Here is a 24,249-nt window from a genome sequence, read left to right as displayed (position 1 = left end):
AGTGACAGCATTTAAAAGGCTCTTTATTTCTTATTAAGTAACTTCCTGTAGTGCCCCCTACAGGAGTAATGGTGATACTGCAGCCTGCTGAGCGCCATTGAAGGTGAAACGGACAGTTCTAATAAGAAGTTAACTTCAGTGTCACCAGTGTTATTTAGCTATTTTATAGTTAAATAACGCTGGATTTCTCCTTTGTTCATTTGTGTAAATAAAATCTCCAGGTTTACCTGTAACAGGTAAGCGACGTCCTGCTCCTCAAAAGCGAAAGTTTCTCCATGACGCAGTTTCTGAAGTAAAAGCCAGGCCGGATTTTACGATGGACGAACTGAACCCCAGCAGCGGTGAGTAACTTCATGTTCGGGGACCAGACGTCTTCGTTTCTTCTGCCTGAGACCTGGAAATTGCGTCCGGCCGGGTTTTTAATAATTATTCGGCTTTTTAAGGTGCTTAAACATTCGTTACGTCATGTAAATCCTCGAGCTGGTCGAACTGGTAATTAAAATAATGTATGTAATGAGTGATTTTTTTAAATAACTCATCCATCCTGCAGTCTATATAGGAATATGAAGAGGTAAATACGGTGGCCTGTAAAGACTTGTACAGACCGCACCCATAAACGGAATGTAACGAAGTGGATAACTAGCGAGAAAAAGGGAACAGACCCTGGGAGTTTCACCCAAGAAGTTATGAAGGATCAGACGTGTAGATCCAGAACTTTGTATCTAGTCTCCTGCTCCTATCAATCAATATTAAAAATGTACATAAAAAACTATTGAGCAGAAACACCAACCACAAATGACCAGCTCCTAAATGAGAACAATGAAAATACACAATTTAAGACATAGCGGTGGAGTGAATACTGAAATCCAAAGCACTGGTTATCAGCAGCTCTCCATAATGGCCTGCCAGTGGTGCAACAGAATCACAATAATAGTACAATGAATTAAAAAAGAAAAAAAAAATGAAGTGATTGTGAAACACTGCAGAACAGCACACGGTGACACTGTGAAATGTGTCCTCTGTATTTAACCATCAGTGAGCAGTGGGCAGCCATTCAGATTACGGGTCCATTTCCTTACTTGCTAGACCACAGCTGCCTCATTATTTGTCCATTTGCAGTTTTTTTTGTTCAATGGTAAAATTAAAGCAGGTTTACAGACAAACCATTTGTATGTATTTATTTATGTATGTTTGTGTGTGTGTTTATTGCAAACAACTGTACACACACACACAATCGTACAACAGTGTTACAATATATATTATACCAGTACTTGTGCACTAACAGTACCACTAGAAGAAAAGAAAGAAAGAAAGTGAAGTGATTGTCACATGTGATACACAGCAGCACAGCACACGGTGCACACAGTGAAATTTGTCCTCTGCATTTAACCCATCACCCTGAGTGAGCAGTGGGCAGCCATGACCAGCGCCCGGGGAGCAGTGTGTGGGGACGATGCTTTGCTCAGTGGCACCTCAGTGGTACCTTGGCAGGTCGGGATTCGAACCAGCAACCTTCTGATTACGGGGCCGCTTCCTTAACCGCTAGGCCACCACTGCCCCCACCACTGCCCCTATACCAGGACCATTACACCAGTACCAGATCACACAATCTACCAGTATAAAAAGTATGAAAACTTGTTACAATTTTCCTAAAACTGTCCTGAATATGACCAGTCTCTCGCTCTCTGTTTCTTTTCTCTCTCTGTGTGTTTAGGGGACTCTTTGTCTAAAATGAGTCTCTGTGGAGACGGTGAGGAGGGGGACACTGGTCCCCATCAGACACACAGACCAGAGTCTCCAATGTCCAGCTGTGTATCCATGAAGAGTGACCGGTCCATGGAACGTCCTCCTGCCTTCAGTGGAGATTCAACCCCCTGTGATCAGAGGTGACGAACAGATTGTGGAGTTTGGTGATGAACTGAATGAGGAAGTAAATCAGTTTTTTTTTTTCTTGCTCTGGAGTTCATTACAGTGACCTGTAGCAGAACCCGTCTCAGTGGGACACATCTGACTCCGTCTCATCATTCATCTGACGCTCTTATCTCTATATATAAATACATTTCAATATTTCCATTACAAATAAAAGTAATTAAAGTAAATTAATTTTAAAACAGTGGCCAGACTTTCTTAACCAAAACCTCTCCAGTTATTCTTTGTCTGACCACACACCCTACTAATAAGCACAGGAACCATTTAACTCTTTATTCCTCAGAGGCCAAGACTGCAAGGCCAACATTGTACAATTAAATGAATTTAAACAAAAAATGGCTCCTACAAATAAGACCAAGTAGTATTGTGTAGTAATAATGTCGGAGAACAAGTGTTGCTCTGGTGCTGCAGTTCAGCTGGTAATGAGGACATGAGGGTAGGAAACGTTTTTCTGTTCTGTTGGCTGGTTCTGGTCTGATCACTACTCTGCCAGAGGGAAGGAGTTTAAGAAGATAGTCTGGATTATTCTGGCTTCACCAGAACACCATTCACTCAACCTCATACCAATATGCATCAATATTATCATTCAAATCAGCCTTTACACACTAGATCTGTTCCAGCCGACACAGGAACAGTTTCTTCCCCCTCGCCATCTCCCTCCTAAACAGCTGATACTGTAAATCACCTCCATCATTGCACAATGCACTTCATGTACACTTGTATATAGGATTTAGTTTTTTTTGCCTATTTATTTAATACAAGTAGATATAGTTATTTATAAATCACAAACAAATCCACAACTTGTACAATAACACTTACCACTTCCTTGCACGTTGTTGTTTGTTGTCGTTTTTTCCTACATTGTACTTGAGAGACACCATCTACTAGAATCAAATTCCTTGTATGTGCTTGCACTTACTTGGCCAATAAATACGAATCTGATTCTGAGATTACTACACACAATAACTACTTGGAATTTGCTATTTATTTTGGAAAATAATTTGACATTTAAAAATTGCTGTATGAAAATTGATGTATAAAGATGTGTCCATAGTGTGAATCTGAGGTGTTGAACGCTGTCCTCCTGTGTGTGTGCAGTGTGTGGACGACTGGAACACACACAGCTCCATCAGGACACCAGAACCTGATAACCAACGACCCGACCATCAACAGGAGCAGAGACACAAGTACGACTTTTATTACTTTTCACCTGAATATGTCGACTGGTGCTGCTGTAATTCCAGTTATAACACGTGTCCAGTAATGTGATGCACAGCACACGGTGACATGGTGAAATGTGTCCTCTGCTTTTAATCATCACCCTTGGTGAGCAGTGGGCACCATGACAGACGCCTGGGGAGCAGTGTGTGGGGATGGTACCTTCATCAAGGGGACCTCGGGGGCACCTTAGCGGATCGGGATTCAAACTGGCAACCTTCTGATTACGGGGCCACTTCCTTAAGCGTTAGGCCACCACTGCCCCATGTGAAGCCAGTCCATCATTTATATTCTTGGAACATGGAACAAATTAATGTTTGGTGACTGTTGAGATTAATTTTAAACACCAATTCTCACCAATGTTTAGGCTATTAGTAACAAAAAAAAAGGCAATGAAACACAACATGAAACTGTAAAACCTTCAGCAAAAGGACCAATCACAGCCACCAATATACATATAGGTGAACATCTGGCTTAAAACACAGAATCACTACACAGCAGATGGTGCTGGTCTCATAATAAAAAGCAAAAAACTTACAAATCAAAAAAATAATATTTGTATTGATTCTTCTGACTGACTGTGGACATTGTTCTTCATTACCAGATCCTGATGTTGTCCTACAGAGAGTCCTGGAGACTCATAAATCCAGTATGAAGAGGAAGGTGGAGCACATATGTGAAGGCATCATAAATCCAGAGAACCAGACCCTCCTGAAGAGCATCTACACAGAGCTCTACATCACAGAGGGACAGAGTGAAGGGGTGAATAAAGAACATGAGGTTCAGCAGATCGAAGCAGCAGTCAGGATTAGAAGACAAGACACGCCCATCAACTGTAATGACATCTTTAAACCCTCCCCTGGACAAGAGAAGCACATCAGAATTGTGATGACCAAGGGTGTTGCTGGAATAGGAAAAACTGTGTCTGTGCACAAGTTCATCCTGGACTGGGCAGAAGGAGCAGCAAACCAAGATGTAGATTTCATCTTCCTGCTTCCTTTCAGGGGAATGAATTTGGTTAAAGATGAAGGGTACAGTCTTCATCGGCTTCTGCTGGTCTTCCACCCTGAGCTTCAGGGGCTGAAGGACACACAGAAATATGAGGGCTGTAAGATGATCTTCATCTTTGATGGTCTGGATGAAAGCAGAATTCAGCTGAATTTCCACATTCAGGAACAGAAGCTGTGTGACGTCACACAGACATCATCAGTGGGCGTGGTCATAACAAACCTCATTCAAGGGAACCTCCTCCCCTCGGCTCTCATATGGATTACATCACGACCAGCGGCAGCCAATCAGATTCCTGCTGAACGTATCAGCCAGGTAACAGAAGTGCGAGGATTTAATGACCCTCAGAAGGAGGAGTTCTTCAGGAAGAAGATCAGAGATGAGACCCAAGCCAACAAAATCATCTCCCACATGAAGACATCAAGGAGCCTCTACATCATGTGTCACATCCCCGTCTTCTGCTGGATCTCAGCCACTGTTCTTCAGGAAGTGCTGCCCCATGACGACAGTAAAGAAATCCCCAGAACTCTGACTGAGATGTTCACCCATTTCCTGATCATCCAGACCAACATGAAGAACCAGAAGTATGATGAGAGGAGTGAGATGGACAGACAGAAGCTCCTGCAGTCAAATAAAGAGGACCTTCTGAAACTGGCTAAACTGGCCTTCAACCAGCTGGAGAAGGGAAACCTCTTGTTTTATGAAGAAGACCTGAGAGAGTGTGGAATAGACGTCACTGCTGCCTCAGTCTACTCTGGGATGTGCACTGAGATCTTTAAGGAGGAATCTGTATTTCAGCAGAAGAAGATCTACTGCTTTGTGCATCTGACCATCCAGGAGTTTCTAGCTGCTTTCTGGGTGATTTACTGCTATGTGAGCAACAACATGGAGGAACTGGAGACGTTTCTAACAAGACAGAAGAAAGTCTCACTGGATGATCTGCTGAAAGCTGCTATTGATAAATCCCTACAGAGTGAGAACGGACATCTGGATCTTTACCTTCGTTTCCTTCTGGGAATTTCACTGGAGTCCAACCAGGAACTTCTACAAGGTCTCCTGCCCCAAACAGAGAGCAGCTCAGAGAGTCTCCAGAGAACAAGTCAGTACATCAAAGAGAAACTGATCAATCAGAACAAACCACACAATGTGGTCTTGACAAAATTATCAGGAAAAAAGAACATCTCCACTGAAAGAGCCATGAATCTTCTACTCTGCCTGCTTGAGATGAAAGACTCTTCACTGCATGAGGAGATTGATGTGTTGGTGAAATCAGGTAAAAATCTCTCACCTGCCCACTGCTCAGTACTGGCCTACATGATCCTGGTATCAGAGGATGTTCTGGATGAGTTTGACCTGAAGAAATACAAGACAGATGATATTGGTCGTGAGAGACTGATGATCGCAGTGAGGAACTGCAGAACGGCTCGGTGAGTTCCTGACTGAGGATCTTTCAGTCTTACAGTTTATATCATAAATGTGCTGTTTATGCTGAACACAGCCCCACTGCATACAGCTTCCAGTAAGGACCAACAGTCACTACAGCTGAAATGATCCATCAAATATCATGTAACACACAGCTGTAAATATGATGGACATCTTCTCTGTCTTTACAGGCTGGGTGGATGTAACCTCACTGCGTCGTCCTGTAAGACTGTAGCAGCAGCTCTCCAGTCACCAGACTCACATCTGACTGATCTGGACCTAAGTTACAATGAGATCCTGGATTCAGGAGTGAAACACATCTGTGTAGGACTGGAGTTTTCATGCTGTAAACTGGAGAATCTCAGGTTGGTACAAGACTAACATGAACTTTCTTCAAATCATAGATTAAGAATGCAAGGGTTTATTGTTTACTTGTAAATTACAATAAATAAAATGTACAAATTTGGGGATAATTCTATTAAACAGGACCTAGATACATGCCTTCAGGACTTTATCTCTTGTAGGTTAGACTGTTGCAGTTCTCTCTCCAGACAGCTGCTGTAACTTGTTCTAAATTCAGCTGTTAGAATTCTAACAAACACCAAGAGGAGAGAGAACATGAGTCCAGATCTTCTCACATCCCTGCATTGGTTCCCTGCCATTTACAGAAGTGGGATGATGATTTAAATAGTGAAACCATGTTTTTAGTAGACTCTGCTTCTCTACAGATTTATGACCTATGTATATTACTTTTATTTTTTAAGATATGTGCTTACAGGTTTAATTCAGATTTTTTGTAATAATCTGATGGATCATCATGTTTCTTCCAGGCTGCAGCGCTGTTCCCTCTCAGCTGTGAGCTGTTCAGCTCTGTCCTCAGCTCTCAGATCAAACTCACATCTGAGACTCCTGGACCTGAGTATCAATAATCTGCAGGATTCAGGAGTGGAACTTCTCTCTACAGCACTGAGGGATCAACATTGTACACTGGAGACTCTACAGTGAGTGTTGATATGAGGACTGAATTTTTCATGGAAATACTTTTGGAAAAAAGTACATTTTAACAGCAGAGTTTTATTTTGATCAGTTTTATACAAGACATGGTTTCATTTTTAGAAAGTGGTGAAAAGTTAATGTTCTTAGTTCATCATGAAACAATTTGTAATATCCAGTGTTTTATAGAGTAATAATGACAAATAATCTGATGTTTCATCATGTTTCTTCCAGGCTGCAGTGCTGTTCCCTCTCAGCTGGTTGCTGTTCAGCTCTGTCCTCAGCTCTCAGATCAAACTCCTCACGTCTGAGACTCTTGGACCTGAGTAACAATAATCTGCAGAATTCAGGAGTGGAACTTCTCTCTACAGCACTGGAGGATCCACACTGTAAACTGGAGACTCTACAGTGAGTGTTGATATCAGGACTGAATATTAATTTTTCATGGAAATACTTTTCAAAAAACTCCTCTTGAATCATCACCATATCATGGTGGAGGAGTTTAAGAGCCCCAATGATCCTAGGAGCTATGTTGTCTGGGGCACTTGGTGCCCCTGTTAGGGTCTCCCATGACAAATTGGTCTCAGGTAAAGGGTGAGACAAAAAACGGTTCAGAAGACCTTTCATGGAAAAAACAACAAAAAGCCAGTGTACCCGGCCCGGAGGGTTACCGGGGTCCCACCCTGGAGCCTGGGCTGGGGTTGGGGCCTGTGAGCGAGTGCCTGGTGACCGGGCTTTTGCCCATGTGACCCGGCCAGGCTCAACTGGATACATGGGCTCATCCAACAGTGGACCCACCACCCGCAGGAGGAACATGAATGGTCCAGTTCAATCCGGATCGGGTGGCAGACCGATGTGGGAGCTTTGGCGTTCCGATCCCCGGACAAGGAAACTGGCTATTGGGACATGGAACGTCACCTCTCTGGCAGGGAAGGAGTTGGAGCTTGTGGAAGAGGTTGAGCGATACCAGCTAGAAATAGTCGGACTCATCACGACACATAGCATTGACTCTGGAACCCAAGTCCTTGAGAGAGGTTGGACACTCTCCTTTGCTGGAGTTGCTCTGGGTTAGAGGTGGAGGGTTGGGGTTGGCTTGTTGTTAGCTCCAGATTCTCAGCCTGTTTGTTGGGGTTTAACCCGGGGGACAAGAGGCTTTGCGCCTTTGGGTCGGAGAAAGGGTCCTGAAAGGGCGCTTATGTGCCGAATAACAGCTCAGAGTACCCACCCTTTTTGAAGTGCTAGATAGTTCTCTGACTGGAGACTCCATTGTCCTGCTGGGGGACTTCAACACTCACATGGGCAATGGCCGCATGACCTGGAGGGGCGTGATTGGGAGGATCCGCTCGCCAGATCTGAACTCGAGTGGTGTTTCGTTATTGGACTTCTGTGAAAGCCGCAGTTTGGCCATAACGAACACCATGTTTGAACCTGAGGATGCCCATCGGTACACTTGGTACCAGGGCAGCCTAGGTCGCAGGTCAATGATTGACTTTGTAGTCATACATTTTGAACACTCTGGTGAAAAGAGGAGCGGCGCTGTCAACTGATCACCACCTAGGCACAGCCGTGGTGTGGAGGGTGACGAGTTTGGTTGCAGGAGAAGCTCGTCTCTGCTTTTTGCGGATTATATGGTCCTCTTAGCTTCATCAGTCTCTGACCTTCAGCTCTTGCTGGCTAGGTTCGCAGCCGAGTGTGAAGCGGCTGGGATGAGGATCAGCACCTCCAAATCTGAGACCATGGTGCTCGACCGGAAAAGGGTGGCTTGCCAACTCCGGGTCCGGGAGAGAGGTCCTGCCTCAAGTGGAGGAGTATAAGTATCTGGGGGGTCTTGTTCACAAGTGAGGGAAGAAGGGAGCAGGAGATTGACAGGTGGATTGGGGCAGCATCTGCAGTGATGCGGACACTGAACAGATCTGTCGTGAAGAGGGAGCTGAGCCAGAAAGCAAGGCTCTCGATTTACCGGTCGATCTACGTCCCAATCCTCACCTATGGTCATGAGCTTTGGGTAATGACCGCAGCCTTAGAGATAGGGCGAGGAGCTCGGACATTCGGGAGGCACTCAGAGTAGAACCGCTGCTCCTCCACATCAAGAGGAGCCAGTTGAGGTGTTTCAGGGATGTTCTGCCGGCAGGAGGCCCCCGGGTCCACCCAGGAAATTATATCTCCAGTCTGGTCTGGGAACGCCTTGGGGTCCTGTCGGAGGAGCTGGTGGAGGTGGTTGGGGAGAGGGCTGTCTGGGATTCCCTACTTGAAATGCTGCCCCCAAGACCCAGACCGGATAAGCGGAGGAAGATGAGGACTTTAGGGAGAAAAATACATTTCAGCAGCAGTTTTATTTTGATCAGTTTTATACAAGACATGGTTTCATTTTTATAAAGTGGTGAAAAGTTAATATTCTTAATTCATCATGAAACACTTTTTAATATCCAGGAGAAAAAAAATAATTCTGAGTAAAAACATCAAAACATCTGAGTAAATTATTAAAGTGGAATAAATGATTGAAACTAATATAAAATACACGATAAAGTGTGTGTTTTATTGAGAAATAATGACTAATAATCTGATGGATCATCATGTTTCTCCCAGGCTGTGGCGCTGTAAACTCTCAGCTGGTTGCTGTTCAGCTCTGTCCTCAGCTCTCAGATCAAACTCTTCATGTCTGAGAATCCTGGACCTGAGTATCAATAATCTGCAGGATTCAGGAGTGAAACTTCTCTCTACAGCACTGGAGGATCCACACTGTAAACTGGAGACTCTACTGTGAGTGTTGAATATGTTATGAACTTGGCTCAAAGGCTCAGCCACATAAGGGAAGATAGGAATACACAGTAAAAGATGCAAAAAAATATTTCAGAAAAGAGTAGAACCACAAAGCAGGGGAAAGTTCTCCAGCGACCCCAAGACAGGTTGGACAGGCGTTTTTCAAGGGAGGTTTTTCTTGCCACTGTTGACTTTGGTTTGCTCACTATGAAGCCATAAATTCCTGAAGGTTGTTGTGTCATTTTTAAAATGAAAGTGAAGTGATTGTCATTTTGAAGCACAGCACACAAAAAAATGGGTCGCCTGTATTTAACCATCACCCTTAGTGAGCAGTGGGCACCATGACAGGCGCCCGGGGAGCAGCGTGTGGGGACGGTACTTTGCTCAGTGGCACCTCAGTGGCACTTTGGCGGTTCAGGATTCGAACCTGCAACCTTCTAGGCCAACCCAGCAGGAAAGGAAATCCTCCCAGAGGATAAGAATGCAGGTGCAGGGTTGAAAAGGAAAAATTTAATAAATTACACAAAACGAAAGTGTTTGATGTTCCCGAAAAGATAGAAAGAAAAACTCCAGGTTAAATACCAATGAACCCTCTGATTCAGGAGTTAGAACAAAACCAAGCAGAGACACTGCGGAAGGCGGCCTGTGTAAAGGGTGAGGGGAATAAGGTGCAGGCAGCGCCATCTAATGGCCACGGCGTTCCTGTCTATTACAAAATACGTTACATGTGGAGTGTTTATGAAGCTACTTTTCAGATCATCAGTCCTTCTGCTCCAGTGACCTGATCCATGTGATCAATAATTAAACACTGGAGCTGGACACTGTCTTTCTTCACAGGTCACATAATGACTAAAGTTCAAGCTTTAAAAATCTAATTTTAATGGTTCATGAATAGGAAATAAGTTCAGTGATTGATGTCTGAAGTGCTGCTGTTTGATTTTGTAGCTTCTCAAGAGTAGCTTGTATCTTCTGATGTTTTATCAATCTGCTGTCTTCATAATCTGATGTATCATCATGTTTCTTCCAGGCTGCGGCGCTGTTCCCTCTCAGCTGGTTGCTGTTCAGCTCTGTCCTCAGCTCTCAGATCAAACTCCTCACGTCTGAGACTGCTGGACCTGAGTTACAATAATCTGCAGGATTCAGGAGTTGAACTGCTCTCTACAGCACTGGAGGATCCACACTGTAAACTGAAGGATCTACTGTGAGTGTTGATATCAGGACTGAATATTAAAATTTTCATGGAAATACTTTAGGAGAAAAATACATTTCAGCAGCAGAGTTTTATTCTGATCAGCTTTATACTAGACATGGTTTCAGGGTAGTAGTAGCCTAGTGGGTAACACACTCACATATGAACCAGAAGACCCAGGTTCAAATCCCACTTACTACAATTGTGTCCCTGAGCAAGACACTTAACCCAGAGTGTCTCCAGGGGGGGACTGTCCCTGTAACTACTGATTGTAAGTCGCTCTGGATAAGGGCGTCTGATAAATGCTGTAAATATAATTTTTAGAAAGTGGTGAAAAGATAATGTTCTTCATTCATAATGAAACACTTTAATATCCAGGAGAAAAACATCTTCAACATAATTCTGAGTAAAAACATAAACAAATCTGAATAAATTATTAAAGTGGAATAAATGATTAAAACTAAATATAAAATTCATGATAAAGTGTGTGTGTTTATCTACAGGTAAATAAAGAGTAAAAATGACTGTAATAATCTGACGTATCATCATGTTTCTTCCAGACTGTATGACTGTTCCTTCTCAGCTTTGAGCTGTTCAGCTCTGTCCTCAGCTCTCAGATCAAACTCCTCACGTCTGAGACTCCTGGACCTGAGTTACAATAATCTGCAGGATTCAGGAGTAAAACTTCTCTCTACAGCACTGGAGGATCCACACTGTAAACTGGAGAATCTACTGTGAGTGTTGATTATGTTATGAACTTGGCGCAAAGGCTCAGCCACATAAGGGAAGATAGGAATACACAGTAAAAGATGCAAAAAAAAATATTACAGAAAAGAGTAGAACCACAAAAGAGGGGAAAGTTCTCCAGCGACCCAAGACCCAGCGCAGGTTGGACAGGAGTTTTTCATGGGAGGTTTTCCTCACCACTGTTGCCTCTGGCTTGCTCACTAGTGGCCCTGAACACTGTTCTATTGTTATGTGCTTTGTGACCTTGCACATTATAAAGAGCGCTGTATTAATACATTTTGATGGATTGAATAACCTGTGGTCCACCATGGTACTCGTTGAGGTGAAGCCATAAATTCCTAAAGGTTGTTGTGTAATTTTTAAAATGAAAGTGAAGGGATTGTCATTTTGAAGCACAGCAAGCACAGCACACAACAAAATGTGTCACCTGTATTTAACCATCACCCTAAGTGAGCAGTGGGCACCATGACAGGCGCCTGGGGAGCAGTGTGTGGGGACGGTACTTTGCTCAGTGGCACCTCAGTGGCACTCTGGCGGTTTGGAATTCGAACCTGCCAACCCAGCAGGAAAGGAAATCCTCCCAGAGGATAAGAATGCAGGTGCAGGGTTGAAAAGAAAAATGTAATAAATGACACAAAACAAAAGCGTTTGATGTTTCCGAAAAGATAGAAAGAAAAACTCCAGGTTAAATACCAACGAACCCTCTGATTCAGGAGTTAGAACAAAACCAAGCAGAGACACTGTGGAAGGCGGCCTGTGTAAAGGGTGAGGAGAATAAGGTGCAGGCGGCGCCATCTAATGGCCACGGCGTGTCTGTCTATTACAAAATATGTTACATGTGGAGGGTTTATGAAGCTACTTTTCAGATCATCAGTCCTTCTGCTCCTGTGACTTGATCCATGTGATCAATAATTAAACACTGGAGCTGGACACTGTCATTCTTCACAGGTCACATAATGACTAAAGTTCACGCTTTAAAATCAAATTTTAATGTTTCATTAATAGGAAATACGTTCAGTGATTGATATCTGAAGTGCTTCTGTTTGATTTTGTAGCTTCTCAAGAGCAGCTTGTATCTTCTGATGTTTTGTCAATCTGCTGTCTTCATAATCTGATGTTTCATCATGTTTCTTCCAGGCTGCGGCGCTGTTCCCTCTCAGCTGTGAGCTGTTCAGCTCTGTCCTCAGCTCTCAGATCAAACTCCTCACATCTGAGACTCCTGGACCTGAGTGACAATAATCTGCAGGATTCAGGAGTTGAACTTCTCTCTACGGCACTGGAGGATCCACACTGTAAACTGGAGAAACTACGGTGATTGTTTTATTTATTATATTTCATGTCTAGACTTTCAACAGTCACTGCTGGTTTTCATTTTGAGTTCATTTTTTAAAAATATTTTATACATTTAGCATCTGTTAAATGACAAATCGAGTTGAGTCGTTGATGTCAGTCGCTGATTGATGCCCCCAACCTGCTTTTCAAGGTGATATTACTCAGGACTCCTTGATTGGCCCCGGGGCGTCACAGTGAGAGAGAGAAAGAGAGTTGTGTACATTTACTAGTTTTTATAAATCAGACTCTAACATTTAGGGCTGAAATCCTGTATTTAACTTATCTTTCTTTCTCCAGTAAATCGTAGTCTGGTTTAATAGTTAGTTTTAATATTACGACACTAAATTCCTGCTGGGTGAAGAAGAATTGTTCACTTGAAAGTGAGACTTGTTAAATGGCCTTTTCTTTTAAACGGTGACACTGTGGTGAATAAATGTGTCCTGCTCCTGGGACAGGCAAACATCTGGTGTGAATTTGGTGTTATTATTGTACAATACATCTACACTTGCACCATTACAGCAGCAATGTGAAAAGAACCATGAAGCCTCTAAGATTTCTCTTCATCATTTGTAAAAGCTCATTTTAAACAGTTCTGGGGTTTTTTCCCAGTTGGGGAACAAGATATCTGACATTCAAGCACCTTGGACTTCAAGACTGTGTCCCATTGTCATGGTGCTTGAGCAGCAGGAATGAACATGAATTCAAGCATCAAACCAACATCAGATCTGTTCTAACTGGACCTTTACTATACAGCAGCACATTTATATTAACAGTAGTAGTAACAATTACTGTGTGTTATATTCTGTACAGAACGGATCGTGGTGAATTTGTCAGAAGAAGATGAGGACTCTGGCACCTACAGAACCATGAACATCTTCACATCTTCAAGCAGCACCACAGACAGCAGCCTCTTCCTGAGGGAACACGGCAGTGAAATGAGTGGAGGATGGAAGAATTTCCTAATGAACATCTGCTGAGGGCTTTCATTAAAAAGTAGAGGTGGGCATAGATTAATTTTCTTAATCTAGATTAATTTCACTGTAATCTTGGAATTAATCTAGATTAATCTAGAGTAAAAATAAATTAATCTAGAGTAAATAAAATAATCTAGATTGATCTAGATTCTAGATTCATCTACATTAATCTAGATTAAAATGGCTCATTTGAATTCTGCCGAAGGCATTCAGAATATGTGTGCTACCCAAATAATGACTAAAAGTAAGACTTTGAGAACGGGTTTCTCAAGCCAGGTGGCGCATTAGGGGGCTCATCTCCTGTTTCCAAAATGCATCACAAACTGCTTGAGAAAGCTGTTATACTATGATAATTGGTGATGAAAATAAATTATGTTCAATAAGATGTACTTGTGTTTACCAACTGTTTATTCAGTTAAATAGCTGCATCCATGTTACCACGTCACGTTTAATGTGGTAATTTCACAGTTCGAAGACTCGTTCTCGCCCCCTACAGTGCAATTCGGCTAGGTATACATCCGCGCTAAAATATCAAGGTGAAAGTCATCATAGTGTAGCGGTTCTTCTTCTTCTTCTTTTGATTTCGTTTCTTGAATCACAAATGATGAGCTGACACCCAAGAGATTTTCTGTGCAAAGTGTATTCTGTACAAAAAGCAAGGTCGCGTCAGAATATTGCGTCAGTCCCCTCACCTTCTTCATTATCTGTTCATCAAAGGGACATGCTGGCCTTCTCTACCTTACTGGCAAGAAGACTAATTACAACAAACTGGTAATCCTCGAAACCTCCCAGCCAAATTCACTGGATACGAGATATTCTTTATTTTGTTAAACTGGAAAGGATAAGACTTTCACTTAGGGGTTCCCTTAAGACATTTAAAAAGATATGGGGTCCTTTCCTTGATCTGGTTAAGAATAAGAATTTCCCTTCTGGTCCTGGGTGATACAGTCCGCGTCTCGGTGGAGCTCTGCAGAGGTGGTTTTAAATTTATTTATTTATTTTTGTATAGGTTGATGGTGGGGGTGGATTGTAGGCTGCTTTTTTGTTTCTTTTGGTTTGTTTTGTGTTTTTTTTTTTTTTCTTTTTTTTGGGTGTAATATCTGAATGTGTATGTATGTATGTATCAATATATATATATATATATATATATATATATATATTTATTATTATTATCCTTTTTCTTCTGTTTGGTTGTCTAGGTTTGAGAGTTTGAGCTGTTTTCTTTTGTAACCTTTTGAGAATATTGCTATTGCCTATGCTCTAATTCTAATAAACAAAGTTTAAAAAAAAAAAAAAAAAAGAATATCGCGTCAGAACATCGCGTCAGAACATCGCGTCTTTCTGCACCTCTCTCTACAATATACAGTATTAAAAGAACATAAAAAAATATTCACAAAATAACACACATGCAAAATCTTCCTAATATGTACATAAATTAAAATGAAAGAAATTACTTTTTGCACACAAACCCCACGCACCTATCACAGCTCACGCCATGTGTCCAAGAGACCTGAACCGGGTCTCAAAAACAAAATAAAAGTCTTTAGGAAATAAGAAACTAAAAGACACAAGAAAGAAGAAATATACTTATACATCTAGTGTAACCATTTAACTCCGGCACAATAGGGGCAGTGGTGGCATAGCGGTTAAGGAAGTGGCCCCGTAATCAGAAGGTTGCCGGTTCGAATCCCGATCCGCCAAGGTTCCGCTGAGGTGCCACTGAGCAAAGCACCGTCCCCACACACTGCTCCCCAGGCGGCTGTCATGGCTGCCCACTGCTCACTCAGGGTGATGGGTTAAATGCAGAGGACAAATTTCACTGTGTGCACCGTGTGCTGTGCTGCTGTGTATCACAAGTGACAATCACTTCACTTTCACTTCAATAGCTTGTGTAGTATAGACCCAGCTCCCAACCCAACTTTGTGAATAGATTAACGGCGATATTTTTTTTATCTCACGTTAATGCAGCACGTTAACACCGATAACGGCCCACCACTATTAAAAAGACATCCTAGATCTGAAATATTCGTATTAAATAATTTGTTCTTTACATAGTTGAATGTGCTGACAACAAAATCACACAAAAATTATCCAAAAATATTAAACCAAATTTATCAATCCATGGAGGTCTGGTGGTTTAAGATGCACTTCACACACCATTAAAACCAAACATAGGGGGCGCTATATTTACATTATGGCTCAACTCTTGAGAACCGTATGGTGTAAAACAAGAATAGTTCCTTTGATCCATTGAAGGTGTCTGAATCAAAGGCATTAATTGCTGCAAATTCCTGTCCTGAAAACATTACTATTTAAAAAAGAAGTGAAGTAAAATGAAAAGTTCAAATCTGAGTCTCACTAAACTTGGAACATGTCGTCTCCAGACCATGCAAACAAAACATTGTTTAAAACATTGTTGTAAGAACTTCTGTTTCAAAGTTGCGTGCTAAAGTCCAGTTGCCAGTACAATAACTATAGATTGTGTCGTTCTTTTCTTATTTCTTAAGTGACTTTGCTGCTCTTCCCATCCGGTTTTCTCTACTCTGTTCTTATATGATAAATGTTGGTGACTTCAATATTCATATGGACGTCGACAATAACCCTCTTTCCTAGATTTCTTATCTAGAAAGTTTTGGGCTTCATGAACACTTATATATATTCTGATAAATTTAGCAAATCTCTCATCTTATTTCACTCTCAAAATTTCTGTTGCTGCTGGGTGGACCACAGACCACAGGAGATTATGTTTTTTCTTTTTTTTTTTAAGTGAAGCGATTGTCATTTTAAACACAGAACACGGTGACATGGTGAAACAACAACAACAACAACATTTATTTCTTATATAGCCCAAAACCACATACAGTATGTCTCAATGGGCTTTGACAGGCCCTACAGTTGACACCCCCCACACTTGACCCTTCTGCACACAAGGAAAAATTTCACACAAAAAAACTCTAGGAGAGAGAAAAAAAAGAAAGGAAGAAACCTTGGGAAGGAGTGATACAGAGAGGGACCCCCTTCCAGGGTAGAGTGAGCCTGCAAATGGTGTCAGTGCAGGGTTGGGGATGATATAATAATAAGTCCTACGGTTGTAGGGTTGGAGAAGTCCAGGATGTATTCAGTGTCATGGTCTAGATTACGTGTCCACAATGATGTTACTGGTCCATTTGAAGATCCCTGAAGCTGTAGTTGTAACGGTGGTGGTGGCTGTGGTGACCCTCTGGTTTGTTTCATGTTTTGTCCTTGTTAAGCAGTTGTCAGGAACCAGGATTTATTTGCTGGTCTGATCACTGGGGTCTGCCAGTAGTCTGGGTGCTTGATTCCGTGTCTCGCAGAAAAACAAACAGAAGCAGCGGCAGACGGTTGCACTGTACGACCGATACTGAAATATGTGGTAATAGTGGTATATTGGTGCTACAGTGGCCCGGTACCCTAACTAGGACAGCCTAACTAGGGTGAATTTAACTTTGTCTGTGTCCCCTGAGAAGGGGGGACTCTGTGATAAACTGGACTTTATAATTGACACTGCGTCAAAGTGAAGTGAAATGAGGGTCTAGGACTTTAACAAAAAGCCAGAGAAAACAGATAGGTTTTGAGATTGGATTTAAACACTGAGACTGTGTCTGAGTCCCGGACACTGACAGGCAAGCTGTTCCACAACTGCGGAGCTCTATAGGAGAAGGATCTGCTCCCAGCTGTGACCATCTGCACCTTTGGCACCAGTAGTGACCCCGCACCCATTGATCGAAGGGGGAGTGGCGGTTCATAAAGAACCAAAAGTTCACTCAGGTACTGTGGGGCGAGACCATTTAGAGCTTTATAGGTTAAAAGTAGGATTTTGTAGTCAACCCTAAATTTGATGGGTAACCAGTGCAGTGATTGTAAGACTGGGGTGATGTGGTCAAATTTCCTGGTTCTGGTTAGAACTCTGGCTGCAGCATTCTGTACTAGCTGGAGTTTACTCATGCACCTACTAGAGCATCCAGACAATAATGCATTGCAGTAATCTAACCTTGATGTAATAAATGCATGGACCAACTTTTCTGCATCATGCATTGAAATGATATTTCTTATTTTCGCAATATTTCTAAGGTGAAAGAATGCTATTCTAGTGACATTATCTACGTGCGAATTCAATGAGAGACCTGCATCAATGATGACACCTAGATCCTTCACTTCAATACTCGGTGAGATAGAAAGGCTATCCAGGGTTATTGTGTAGTCAGCCAGTTTATGCCTGGCTGCTTGAGGCCCGATTACAAGCGCTTCTGTCTTGTCAGGGTTTAATAGGAGAAAGTTGGTGAGCATCCACTGTCTAATGTCCTTCAGACAATTCTCTATTTTGTTCAGCTGCTGCCTCTGATCTGGCATTGCTGACTGATACAGCTGTGTGTCGTCAGCGTAGCAAAGAAAGCTAATACCGTGTTTGCGGATGACGTCGCCTAAAGGTAACATGTATAGAGAAAAAAGTAACGGACCTAGGACAGAACCTTGTGGAACACCAAACTCTACTTTACTATGTGAAGACGAAACACCATTGATGTCCACAAACTGATATCGGTTGGTCAAATATGATCTGAACCATTCAAGGGCTGTTCCCTTAATCCCAATAACATTCTCTAACCTGGCAAGGAGAATAGCGTGATCGATAGTGTCAAACGCTGCACTCAGATCAAGCAGGACAAGGAGCGAGATGCGTCCCTGATCAGAGGCCAACAGCAAGTCATTAACCACTTTAACCAGCGCTGTCTCAGTGCTATGATGAGGTCTAAATCCTGATTGATATACTTCATGGATATTGTTACAGTCTAGGTATGCGCTCAGCTGCTGGGCTACGACTTTTTCTAAGATGTGTGTCCTCTGTATTTAACCATCATCCTTAGTGAGCAGTCGGCACCATGACAGGCGCCCGGGGAGCAGTGTGTTGGGACGGGACCTTGATCAGTGGCACCTTGGCGGTTCAGGATTCAAACGTACAACCTTCTGATTGCGGTTCCTTACCCGCCAGGCCACCGCTGCCCCGTACTGTGACCCGGCCTGCTCCGCCCTTTGACGGCCCGCTCATACTGCCGGGTGGGTGCCAGAAGGCGCTCGCAGACATCACAGCAGCTGGTGTTCACGGCGGCTTGGAAGTCACCGGAAGGCTGATGGTGTTTTAACAGGCGTGTAAAACTCCCACACACTTCCTCAAACTGGCTTACTTGCCTCAACACAAGATTTAATTGGTGTGAAATTATGTTTATTGTTCATTTGTTGTATTTTTTTCTTTCTGTAAGATGACCTTAAATAAAATGTCAGTTTTGTATTATCCTGATCTTATATCTCATTTTATTTTTCTCCTCCTTCCTCCGTACCAGAATACATGAATAATTAGCGCCATCTGGCGGCTGCCCAGCATAACACAGAACAAGGTGTACTGCATGTGGACAAGAATTACACTTCTGTCTAACAAGATTAACAGAAAACACTTTCATATTTACATTCACCTTACTCAATCACACTCAATGTCCCATGACAAAGGGGGTTTCTGGTCTTGGCAGGTCTTAACCCTCAATCACAGATGCTGGAACAGTGTCGGTTTTACTACAGTCCATTTTTGTATCAGAAGAAACATCTGAGTTCAACCCTGACAGTGCCGATAAGTGTGAGATTCGTTCCAGATTCTTCCATCATCCAGCAAGTAAGTGTCTGAGTCCTTCTGGGTCACAACCGTCCTTGGATTAGAAAACTTCAGTTCTCCTTTTTTCACCTTCCATGTAAGTCAATAAAAGCCTCTGAAACTTCTAAAATGCTTGAAATTATACTGAAATAATACACCAAATAAACAACTGACAGAAAGATCTAAAAACAGTGGAGTGTTCTTTGTTCGTTTTTTCAAGTACCAAGATGGTGCAGATGTTGTCACACTGTCACCCCGCCCTCAGACCCACCCTGTCTGCCTTTTCACTGTAATCCTCTTCCTCGTCTGCCAACTGGTGTATAAAATCAGCGCCGTTTTATCGTACTGAAGCCCCTTCAACCCGATTTGTTGTGTCAAGTGAATTCAGGACAACCACGGGATTTCCAGTTCATCATCTTTTATTGTTATACAGCTAAACTTTTCAAACAGACATTTGGATGCAGTCGTCAAGACATTAAAACAATTATTAAAAGCTCTCTGAACTCAGGCAAGGTTCCATTGTTCTTTAAACAGGCCCTTGTTCAGACCCTTCTTAAGAAACCCAGCCTTGATCCTGAAGACTTCAAACCGTTTCAAACCTTCCATTTCTGTCAAAGATTTTAGAGAAAGTTGTTCTAGTTCAATTTTCAAACCATTTAAATAGTAATAACATTGCTGAAATGTTTTAGCCAGGTTTTAAAAGCCTTACACTGCAGACCTAAATCAGTCAATTTATGGACAAAATGATACTCAGGATTCATATCATTTTCTGCAGTAAACCCCACTTCAACATCACCACTGTGTCCACAGTCATCACATTAATCACGCACACTGGTACCACACCTTGCTCCACCTTACAAACCACACGGGCCACCAAAACATCACAGCGGTCAGTTAGTGAAGAGGCTGGTTCCAGCATGCAGACGATCGGACCTGCTGCGCCACCATCCACCCTGCCGAGCGTAATCGCCTGACTACGGGTTCGATGAACTAATGGCCACGCTTCGTACTGATGTTTTGTAGAGATTTATTTAATCATTTTTATAAACACAAGAAAAATACAGGAATTATACTCTGTTTCTCATTCTCATTACTAAACTATTAACATTTTATCACACAGAAGTGTGCAGCAATTTTGCAAAGTCTCTGCGATCACACGAACCTGGCGGTCACACCCACATTCCGTGCAGGCTCACTGATTGGAGGAGCCGCCGGCACCCCTCCCCTATGGGCCGGGGTCACAGCCGCCCTCTGCAGAAAGGCTTTTAAAAACAGCGACCCCAGCGCTGTTATTAGTTCTATCTCGGAGTCCGTATTAATGGCCTCTTCTAACTTGCCGCTTGTGTCCCTGTGTAGCCCAATGTTTGACTCTAAACGCTCCTCCATGGCATCTTTCAATAAGGTGTAACTAGGTCTAATCCTTCAATAAGGTGTAACTAGGTCTAATCCTTCAATAAGGTGTAACTAGGACTAATCCTTAGTTCTAATCCTTCAATAAGGTGTAACTAGGTCTAATCCTTCAATAAGGTGTAACTAGGTCTAATCTTTCAATAAAGTGTAACTAGGTCTAATCCTTCAATTAGGTGTAACTAGGTCTAATCTTTCAATAAAGTGTAACTAGGTCTAATCCTTCAGTAAGGTGTAACTAGGTCTAATCCTTCAATAAGGTGTAACTAGGTCTAATCTTTCAATAAAGTGTAACTAGGTCTAATCCTTCAATAAGGTGTAACTAGGTCTAATCCTTCAATAAAGTGTAACTAGGTCTAATCCTTCAATAAAGTGTAACTAGGTCTAATCCTTCAATAAGGTGTAACTAGGTCTAATCCTTCAATAAGGTGTAACTAGGACTAATCCTTAGTTCTAATACTTCAATAAGGTGTAACTAGGTCTAATCCTTCAATAAGGTGTAACTAGGTCTAATCTTTCAATAAAGTGTAACTAGGTCTAATCCTTCAATAAGGTGTAACTAGGTCTAATCTTTCAATAAAGTGTAACTAGGTCTAATCCTTCAGTAAGGTGTAACTAGGTCTAATCCTTCAATAAGGTGTAACTAGGTCTAATCTTTCAATAAAGTGTAACTAGGTCTAATCCTTCAATAAGGTGTAACTAGGTCTAATCCTTCAATAAGGTGTTACTAGGTCTAATCCTTCAATAAAGTGTAACTAGGTCTAATCCTTCAATAAAGTGTAACTAGGTCTAATCCTTCAATAAGGTGTAACTAGGTCTAATCTTTCAATAAAGTGTAACTAGGTCTAATCCTTCAGTAAGGTGTAACTAGGTCTAATCCTTCAATAAGGTGTAACTAGGTCTAATCTTTCAATAAAGTGTAACTAGGTCTAATCCTTCAATAAGGTGTAACTAGGTCTAATCCTTCAATAAGGTGTTACTAGGTCTAATCCTTCAATAAAGTGTAACTAGGTCTAATCCTTCAATAAAGTGTAACTAGGTCTAATCCTTCAATAAGGTGTTACTAGGTCTAATCCTTCAATAAAGTGTAACTAGGTCTAATCTTTCAATAAAGTGTAACTAGGTCTAATCCTTCAATAAGGTCCAGTTCCAGTTCCAGCTGGAGGCTTTCAGATTTCAGCAGGGGGACACTGGCTCGGTACGTGTCTCAAGCTGGCCCTGTTTGTGCTGTGTACAATTTGTTTTAATCCTGTTTAATTCCTTTCTCCCATCCAGAGTCTGAAGAAAGGAATCTTTTTGGGACCAGTGATCATCAGAGGTTAACCAGCCTGTTTGTTTTTGACAGTTCTCTTTTAATGGCTAAATAAATGCTGAAATGGATTATCGTGTTTCTGCCATCTGAAGGATTAGACCTAGTTACACTTTATTGAAAGATTAGACCTAGTTACACCTTATTGAAGGATTAGACCTAGTTACACCTTATTGAAGGATTAGACCTAGTTACACTTTATTGAAAGATTAGACCTAGTTACACCTTATTGAAGGATTAGAACTAAGGATTAGTCCTAGTTACACCTTATTGAAGGATTAGACCTAGTTACACCTTATTGAAGGATTAGACCTAGTTACACCTTATTGAAAGATGCCATGGAGGAGCGTTTAGAGTCAAACATTGGGCTACACAGGGACACAAGCGGCAAGTTAGAAGAGGCCATTAATACGGACTCCGAGATAGAACTAATAACAGCGCTGGGGTCGCTGTTTTTAAAAGCCTTTCTGCAGAGGGCGGCTGTGACCCCGGCCCATAGGGGAGGGGTGCCGGCGGCTCCTCCAATCAGTGAGCCTGCACGGAATGTGGGTGTGACCGCCAGGTTCGTGTGATCGCAGAGACTTTGCAAAATTGCTGCACACTTCTGTGTGATAAAATGTTAATAGTTTAGTAATGAGAATGAGAAATAGAGTATAATTCCTGTATTTTTCTTGTGTGTAGAACAGAGTGTGTAGAAAAACTCTTTCTCCCTCCACACAAAAGCACTGTATTCAACCACTCCAACTTGATGTTACCTGGCAGAAAGAGGCATGGCACAATAGAGGTTAAAAATGAACAGTTTCTAATTTATTAACACCGGTAAATAATGATTGTAGTTACATGTGAATATTGAATGTAAAAAGGTACCAAGGTTACAGAGAAAATAAAAATGAGAAGAAAGAGTAAAGAGGGAGAAGAGAAAGAGAGGGGGAGAGAAAGACTCAGAAGCCTTCCGGCTTCTGATGGAAAACCCCTGAGCAAGAAAGCTCAGTCTTTTTCCACATGTGAGCAGATCTTTATACCCCTGGCCTACAGGAAGTTGTCACTGGCCTACAGGAAGTTGTCACTGACCAATCAGAACCTGTTGTTTCTGATGTCACGCCCCCGGTGCCTCCCATTTGGGGAAGACAAAGAGAGTGGGCGGTCCTGACAGCTGACATTTCACACGTTGCCGTCAGACAAAAGGCATGTAAAACAAAGGTGTTGAATCTTCACGCATAACTATTGACACAGGAATGTCTCAGACAAAAGGCATGTAAAACAGAGGTGCCGAATCTTCACGTACAACCACTGGCACAGGAACCTCACACATCTTCTTGTATACAGCTGCTATGCAAGACAAAAGCATGGTCCTGCGACACCCAATCTTACAGAAGCAAGCGCTCAGACTCGCAAACAGGGAAATTTAATAAAGTTAAACAGGCCGAAAGGGCCCTCGCACCATCATAGAACATTAACAAATGAAACACAGATTTCATTTAAACTAACAATCACAGACACACAATCAGGTAATCAGGAGCACAAGACAGAGGACATAAAACTGCGGACGTGTCAGGGTCATGAAAATAATGGTTAAAATTACTGATATTTTAAAATTCATTTGGCTTTAGTTGACACATACAGTCAAGAACTATGTGATTCCAGGTAATTATCATTATCCATTTCACTGAGAAATATTCAATTAAAATGAACTTTCAATATTTTCTGCTTGGACCGACGGGTGTGAAATCCTGAAGGGTGCATAGTGTACAGATCTATCTGTACCGGCAGATCCAATTCTGCAACTGATGATGTGCGTTCTGTGCATATCTGCAAGTTGGATTATATCTGTAAACTGGAGTTCTTATGTCATGGATATTTGAGAAGGTTTTGAGTCTCATTTATGGTGATAAGTCTGGAAGTAAGATCAGTATTCTTATACAATTAAATATTGACCTTATTTCACACCAAATCAAGTATAAAATCTTCACTGACAACTACAATCATTTGACACAAATACATACAATACAGACAGTAAAATGAAAGCAGTGAGGTGATTGTGAAACACCACAGCACAGCACACGGTGACACAATGAAATGTGTCATCTGTATTTAACCATCACCCTTGGTGAGCAGTAGGCACCATGACAGGCGCCCAGGGAGAGATGTGTGGGGACGGTACTTTGATGAAGGGAACCTCAGTGGCACTTTGGCAGTTCAGAATTCAAACCGGCAACCTTCTGATTACGAGGTCGCTTCCGTAACCGCTAGGCCACCACTTCACAGTGAACATGATAATAAAATGGGCAAATACAACAAAATA

At 42.1% G+C, this 24,249-nt stretch overlaps 2 protein-coding genes across 3 annotated transcripts in view; both read left to right on the top strand.

Moving 5' to 3' along the window:
• LOC114784939 (NACHT, LRR and PYD domains-containing protein 12-like) overlaps positions 1-24,249 on the top strand; it is a 100,311-nt gene that overhangs the window by 61,508 nt on the left and 14,554 nt on the right. The window lies entirely within an intron of this gene.
• LOC114784941 (NACHT, LRR and PYD domains-containing protein 12-like) lies at positions 95-13,715 on the top strand. Of its 2 annotated transcripts, none has more exons than XM_028970839.1 (10): positions 95-341; positions 1,715-1,886; positions 3,028-3,116; positions 3,752-5,582; positions 5,769-5,942; positions 6,408-6,578; positions 6,805-6,978; positions 9,157-9,330; positions 12,404-12,577; positions 13,409-13,715. In XM_028970839.1, exons 1-10 carry the CDS (start codon positions 317-319, stop codon positions 13,440-13,442), a joined length of 3,018 nt encoding a protein of 1,005 aa, XP_028826672.1. In that variant the 5' UTR covers positions 95-316; the 3' UTR covers positions 13,443-13,715. The 2 variants fall into 2 exon arrangements, with proteins under 2 accessions (XP_028826672.1, XP_028826671.1); XM_028970838.1 differs by lacking the exons at positions 12,404-12,577; positions 13,409-13,715 and adding exons at positions 10,358-10,531; positions 11,080-11,734.

The sequence above is a fragment of the Denticeps clupeoides genome, chromosome 2, assembly GCF_900700375.1.
Source record: "Denticeps clupeoides chromosome 2, fDenClu1.1, whole genome shotgun sequence".
Lineage (NCBI taxonomy): Eukaryota > Metazoa > Chordata > Actinopteri > Clupeiformes > Denticipitidae > Denticeps > Denticeps clupeoides.
The sequence above is the reverse complement of the archived record's forward strand: the minus strand, read 5'-3'. Positions and strand labels throughout refer to the sequence as shown.

Excerpts from the sequence above, each read along its gene's own strand:
- LOC114784941 (XM_028970838.1), top strand. The coding sequence starts at position 317 with ATGGACGAACTGAACCCCAGCAGCG. Across the intron at positions 5,943-6,407 it reads TGTAAACTGGAGAATCTCAG|GCTGCAGCGCTGTTCCCTCT; the intron begins GTTGGTACAAGA and ends TGTTTCTTCCAG. Across the intron at positions 6,579-6,804 it reads TGTACACTGGAGACTCTACA|GCTGCAGTGCTGTTCCCTCT; the intron begins GTGAGTGTTGAT and ends TGTTTCTTCCAG.